The 6,510-nt window shown below is 42.2% G+C and overlaps 1 protein-coding gene across 2 annotated transcripts; it reads left to right on the top strand.

The window, feature by feature from the left end:
* The first annotated feature begins 3,601 nt into the window (after positions 1-3,601).
* Positions 3,602-6,326, top strand: LOC311120680 (tetraspanin-3-like). Of its 2 annotated transcripts, XM_084195256.1 has the most exons (7): positions 3,602-3,762; positions 4,534-4,725; positions 4,844-4,918; positions 5,403-5,501; positions 5,576-5,728; positions 5,879-5,962; positions 6,159-6,326. In XM_084195256.1, the coding sequence occupies exons 1-7, from the start codon at positions 3,700-3,702 to the stop codon at positions 6,240-6,242; spliced, it is 750 nt and encodes a 249-aa protein (XP_084051382.1). In that variant the 5' UTR covers positions 3,602-3,699; the 3' UTR covers positions 6,243-6,326. The 2 variants fall into 2 exon arrangements, with proteins under 2 accessions (XP_084051382.1, XP_084051383.1); XM_084195257.1 differs by lacking the exon at positions 5,576-5,728.
* Positions 6,327-6,510: the final 184 nt, after the last annotated feature.

Raw genomic sequence — 6,510 nt, 5'->3', positions numbered from 1 at the left:
TTTGCTAGCTCCTCTGAACAACAGTGTCCTGACTAGTGAGCACATTCTCAGCCAGGCGAAATCGCGCCTCATTAGCTCATTGTTATGGATGTACCAAATACATTTCACTAGAAAACAGCTTAAACAAATGCAAATGCCGCTACTTTGCTGGCTGTTATTCTGGCTGAATTTTTTGACATAACTGTAAATTAGCCGTAGTAGGCTAGATAGCAAGCAAGGGATAAGAACGTTGCCAGCCAGTATGGCAATGGAACATTTAGAACAGGGGTGTCAAACTCATTTTAGCTCAGGGGCCACATGGAGGAAAATCTATTCCCAAGTGGGCCGGACCGGAAAAATCATGGTATATATAACTTAAAAACAACAACTTCAGATAGTTTTCTTTGTTTTAATACGATCAACATACAACATAAAGCTGGAGCCTGAGGACAGTGTGTCCAAAATAGTACAAGCACAACATCACTATTAATCATAAAACAATTCTAAAGAAAAAGAACACACAAACACACAATGCCTCAGTGATTAACAGAACTGTTTCACAGATCACAGAACTATATCAGGGTGTCATTTCTCAGGCAGAAATGTAGATAAAAATAATGAAATCCTGTTCCCCAAACAAGTGCAAGAACCACAGAGTCAAGAATAGGTTAAATATACAAATAAAATAAAATCAATTAAAAACAATAGCACATCAACATAAAAACATATAAACATAAAGCTGGAGCCTGAGGACAGTGTCCAAAAGCACAACATCACTATTAATCATAAAACACCTCAAGTTATTTGAAAGTTCTGAGGACAAAGAACACACAAACACACAATGTCTCAGTGATTCACAGAAGTATATCACAGATCACAGAACTATATCAGGGTGTCATTTCTCAGGCAGAAATGTAGATAAAAATAATGAAATCCTGTTCCCCAAACAAGTGCAAGAACCACAGAGTCAAGAATAGGTTAAATATACAAATAAAATAAAAACAATTAAAAACAATAGCACATCAACATAAAAACATATAAACATAAATCTGAAAGCGTTGCTCAAACTCCCGTAACAGTCCCGTTATTTTATCTTTGAACCGCTTCATGTCTGCCACATGTTGGGTCGCGCACACATTTTTCAGACAGGGGAAGTGAGCTGCATCACCACCGGCAAGTTGCGTCTCCCACAATGACAGCTTCAACTTGAAAGAACGTATGCTGTCATAATACTGCGTGACAACTTTGTTGCGCCCTTGCAGCTGTTTGTTCAAGTTATTCAGGTGCTCTGTAACATCCACCATAAATGCAAGGTCCTGCATCCATTCTGCGGAATGAAATTCTAACACTGGTTTGCCCTTTTCTTCCATGAACTGTTCAATTTCTTCTCATAAATCAAAGAAACGCCTCAGCACAGCACCTCGGCTTAACCATCTTACCTCAGTGTGGTATGGCAGGCCATAGATGTGGTCTTTCTCTCTGAGAAGGCTGTCAAACTGGCAGCTTCTGGATCGGATGAAATTAACAGTTTGGATGACCACCTTCATGACGTTATCCATCTTTAATGACTTGCAACACAAAGCCTCCTGGTGCAAAATACAGTGAAAAGTCAAAAAATCACGTCCTCCATTTGCAGATTGCACTTTCTCTCTGAACTTTGTCACAACGCCTGCTTTTTTCCCGATCATTGAGGGCGCACCATCTGTAGCCAGGCTGACAGCGCGGGACCAGTCCACTCCGACCCTGTCCAGCGCGCCGACGAGTGCGGTAAAAATATCAGCTGCTGTCGTTGTATCTGTCATCGGCACCAACTCCACGAACTCCTCGGTGACGGTCAATGTGTCATCAACTCCGCGGATGAAAATGGCCAGTTGTGCAACATCTGTAATGTCCGTGCTTTCATCAATTGCAACCGAAAACGCAATAAATGACTTTACTTTTTGCTTCAACTGGCTGTCCAAATCCACTGAAAGATCGGAAATCCTGTCTGCAACTGTGTTTCTTGTCAGGCTGATATTTGCAAAAGCCTGCCGCTTTTCAGGGCACACAATCTCCGCTGCCTTCATCATGCATGTTTTTACAAATTCACCCTCACTAAATGGTTTTGAAGCCACTGCGATTTCATTAGCAATGAGGTAGCTAGCTTTCACTGCAGCGTCACTGATGTCTCGGCTGTGAGTAAACACAGACTGCTGTTTCTTCAGACCCGCCAACAGTTCATTCACCTTCTCTCATCTCCGCTGTCCTTGAAAGTTGTCATATTTGTCGGCATGAAGACTCACATAGTGGCGACGAAGGTTATATTCTTTCAGCACTGCAACATGCTCTGAACACACCAAACATACAGCTTTCCCATTCAATTCCGTGAATAAATAGGATGACCATTTTTCTTGGAACACTCTGCACTCTGCGTCCACTTTTCTCTTTTTTGACAGAGACATATTGGGGCAATGAGGGTGCCAAAGCACATAATGTTAAAAGTAGAAGCCGTAATAAATATCGCGGGCAAAACAAAGTAGCTCATTGGCTGCACGTGCTTGACCTACTTGCTCTGCCCCGGTATAAACAGTTTGCTTGCTTTTATTTATTTTTATTTCACCTTTATTTAACCAGGTAAACCAGTTGAGAACAAGTTCTCATTTACAACTGCGACCTGGCCAAGATAAAGCAAAGCAGTGCGATAAAAACAACAACACAGAGTTACATATGGGGTAAAACAAAACAAAGTCAAAAATACAACAGAAATACATATAATATACAGTGTGTGCAAATTTAGCAAGTTATGGAGGTAAGGCAATAAAATAGGCTATAGTGCAAAATAATTACAATTAGTATTAACACTGGAATGATAGATGTGCAAGAGATGATGTGCAAATAGAGATACTGGGGTACAAATGAGCAAAATAAATAACAATATAGGGATGAGGTAGCTTAACACAATTGCTATTGCGCCATCCAGTGGACGCAATTGGAACAGCAGTATGTTTTATTGAAAAATTGCAGCGCATTTTTATACTTTACAAAAAAGTTGTTGTTTTTTTGTTTTTTTTCAAAATCATCTCGCGGGCCGGATTAAACCCGTTTGCGGGCCTGATCCGGCCCGCGGGCCGGACGTTTGACACCCCTGATTTAGAACCAACGACTGGGTCGCGTCTCTAGCAACCTTAGATTTGTGTTGGGTCTATATCTTGTGGAAGGATGAAATATTACAATAAATTAATACAAATAACGTTTTTAATGAAAATATGTCAATCATTATTTGAATATGTATGTTCTCGGTGTTTGTTGGATATATTGGCACGGTTTGTCTTTGTCTCGGGCCTAACACCCGTGCCAATATATCCAACAAACACCGGCTTCTCGGGCATTATCACTTAAGTATACACCAGCTCTGCTCAGGCACCAATTGAGATCTATGGGGTTAATTTAAACTCCTTCCCCGCTGTACTTCCTCGTCACTGTCATGCTTCTGATTCTCTCTCTCTTGAGAAATGCCTGAATAATTTGATGCGGTTGGAGAAAAACGAAAGACGGCAAGTTTTGCGTGCACACTTTTGATTTGGAATTGGTTAACTTAATTTTTCCACCTTGTATTGTTTCTTGATATTACAACTTGACATTATTCTGTGGTGGAATGTCTGTGCTGTATGGAGTAAACTCAGTGACTAAGTAAATATATAACTTCCTCAAACTACACAGAACACTGCTCATTAACATAAAATGGGTGAAACAAGACGACGAGCTTTTAAAATAGTTATTCAGATAACTTGCCAACTTCTATGGGTAAGATCTTACAGCACTAAGCAAATCAGATACACCGCTGACCATAATGTGCTTCTGCATTGTATGTCCTGTAAAACTGTTTAAGCTAACATATGTTAAGGAATGGCAAATCATTATACATATTGCAATAATTATTTGACTTCAGCCTATTGCATATTTCTATGCACTTTTGATATGTATTGTTAATTTTGTCCATTGAAAGACTGTAATGTATATCATTAAAAGACAGAATTTGCTTTGCATTATACAGCAAACAGCTTAGAATATGTTATAGGAAGTGTTTCCACCACTCCTTTTCTCTGTCTTCTATTCATTCTTGCTGCATGTTTACTGATTAATTGCCTAGATGCTGTTGAATCCACATGACTAACTGAAAAGATGGCATCTCGTGTGTGTAATTAGATTCAGTGAGAACTAAGAAAGCCTCAGACCTAGAGTGGGATTTAATTATTTTACACGCGCACACAAAATGTTTATGAAAGATTAACGTTTCTTCAAATACGTTTTTTTTTGCTGAATTAGTTATTTCTGCACTGCACCCTCACAAGAATTGTTGGCTACTGAATGATATGATAAACACACTGTCTCTCTGTCTCCCTCTCTTTTTCTCGTTCCCTCCCTCCCTCTCTATCTCTCTCTCTCCCTCTCCCTCTCTATCTATCTCTCCCTCTCTATCTATCTATCTCTCCCTCTCTATCTCTCCCTCCCTATCCCTTCCTCCCTATCTTTCCCTACCTATCCCTCCCTCCCTATCTCTCCCTCCCTCTCTAGCTGGCAGGTCTGATGGTAGGTCTGAGTGGTATGTACTTGTTGTTGATCTACAGACACAATGGCCTGTTCTTCGCCCACACATACATCATCCTCCCAGCATGCCTAGCTCTGGCCAGCGCTACCTTGCTATTGGCCAGCGGAGGACTGGGCATCTGGGTGTCCCTCAGAAAGTCAGCCTGGCTACAGGCCGTGGTGAGAGAGAGAGAGAGTCTGTGTTTGTGTGTCTGAATAGAATAAAATGTATGTATTTTCTACAGTTTTGGATGGAGCTTATCACCTTATCTGTTGTCATGGTGCTTGGCCGTTTCAGTTTGTCTATCTGCTGGTCATGGTTTTCTGCCTGGAGGCAACTGCTGCTGCTCTAGCCTATGTCAACGCAGGAAAGGTACTTAGATATGGCTTTACAAAACTACCAAAAGAGCACACATCCCCATATTTGACATTCTACACTGAGTGTAAAAAACATTAAGGACACCTTCTCTTTCCATGACATAGACTGACCAGGTGAAAGTGCCTTTGAACAGGGTATGGTAGTAAGTGCCAGGCACACCGGTTTGTGTCAAGAACTGCAATGCTGCTGGGTTTTTCACACTCAACAGTTTCCCGTGTGTATCAAGAATGGTCCAACACCCAAAGGACATCCAGCCAACTTGACATAACTGTGGGAATCATTGGAGTCAACATGGGCCAGCATCCCTGTGGAATGCTTTCGACACCTCGTAGAGTCCATGCCCCGATGAATTGAGGCTGTTCTGAGGGCAAAAGTGGGGGGGTGCAACTCAAAATTAGGAAGGTGTCCTTAATGTTTTGTACTCTCAATGTATGTTATAGTTATGATAAATAACATGATGTGACTGACCTGTGTTCAGGTGGACTTAGAGCTGGCTCCCTTCAGGAGTGTCTTTCGAAGATACACAGGAAGCAGTCAGGACCCAGGATCCAATGCTGTGGACGCCACACAGAAAGAGGTGTGTGTGTGTGTGTGTGTGTGATCATGATCTGAACTGATCTAATGACTATCTGTGATGTGAATCCTCTCCAGTTGCAGTGCTGTGGTATCTATGACTACCGTGACTGGTTGGCCACGCCCTGGTTTAACCACAGTGGGCGGGGCAGTGTACCTCACAGCTGCTGTATCTCCACCTACCACATCTGTAATGGTACCCTGGAGCTGCCCGGGCTACTATATCAAAAGGTACACACACACACACACACACACACATACACCAGCCCTGGCCCACTGTGGTGATCCAAAGGTATGTATGTACATACACACCTGGGCAGCATTTCATTCCAGAGAGATGGCACTCCCCTTACTCAGTTGTGTGTGTGTCCTCTCTCTCAGGGCTGCCAGGTGAAGCTGGAGGAGGCCTTGCTTTTTGTTCTGCGTCTCATCATCTGGTCATCTCTGGCAGTGGCACTAGTGGAGGTGGGAACCACTAGAGGGCACTGTGGGGTATAGTGGAACAACATGAAAAGGGTCGTGTAGCAAAACATTTTACAACAGAAAATAAAAATGAGTGTTTCTTATTGGACAAGATCAGGTAGTACCTGGTGTAACCATACTTGTCTCTCTCTCTCTCTCTCACACTCTCTCTGTCTCACTCTCTTTCTCACACACACAGACTGTAGGGTTTGTGAGTGTGGCTCAGTTGATGATGGACCAGCCTCTGTTGGAGTATGGAATACTGGACAGGGAGTGGGACTGAAGCCTGAACCAGAGTGGCAGAAAGTGTTCTGGACCGAGAATCTACTTTAGAAATACTATGACCTGGAACTTAGTAAAGTTCATGATGCTGTGGACCTTAAAGGCCCAGTGCAGTCAAAAACAGGATTTTCCAGTGTTTTCTATATGTATTTCCACACTATGAGGTTGGAATAATATTGTGAAAATGCTGATAATGCCCTTTTAGTGTAAGAGCTGTTTGAAAAGACTGCTCTCTAGTGGTGTGTGTGTGTGTGTGTGTGTGCCTTTGG

The sequence above is a fragment of the Coregonus lavaretus genome (genome assembly GCF_964263955.1).
Source record: "Coregonus lavaretus genome assembly, contig: HAP1_SCAFFOLD_579, whole genome shotgun sequence".
Lineage (NCBI taxonomy): Eukaryota > Metazoa > Chordata > Actinopteri > Salmoniformes > Salmonidae > Coregonus > Coregonus lavaretus.
Note: the sequence above shows the minus strand (reverse complement) of the source record. Positions and strands in the feature narration are given on the sequence as shown.

What these genes read in the sequence shown, in the direction of transcription:
- LOC311120680 (XM_084195256.1), top strand. Translation starts at nt 3,700, where the DNA reads ATGGGTGAAACAAGACGACGAGCTTTTAAAATAGTTATTCAGATAACT. An exon ending in TAACTTGCCAACTTCTATGG is followed by an intron (nt 3,763 to 4,533) that starts GTAAGATCTTAC and finishes CTCCCTCTCTAG; the next exon opens with CTGGCAGGTCTGATGGTAGG. An exon ending in CCGGGCTACTATATCAAAAG is followed by an intron (nt 5,729 to 5,878) that starts GTACACACACAC and finishes CCTCTCTCTCAG; the next exon opens with GGCTGCCAGGTGAAGCTGGA.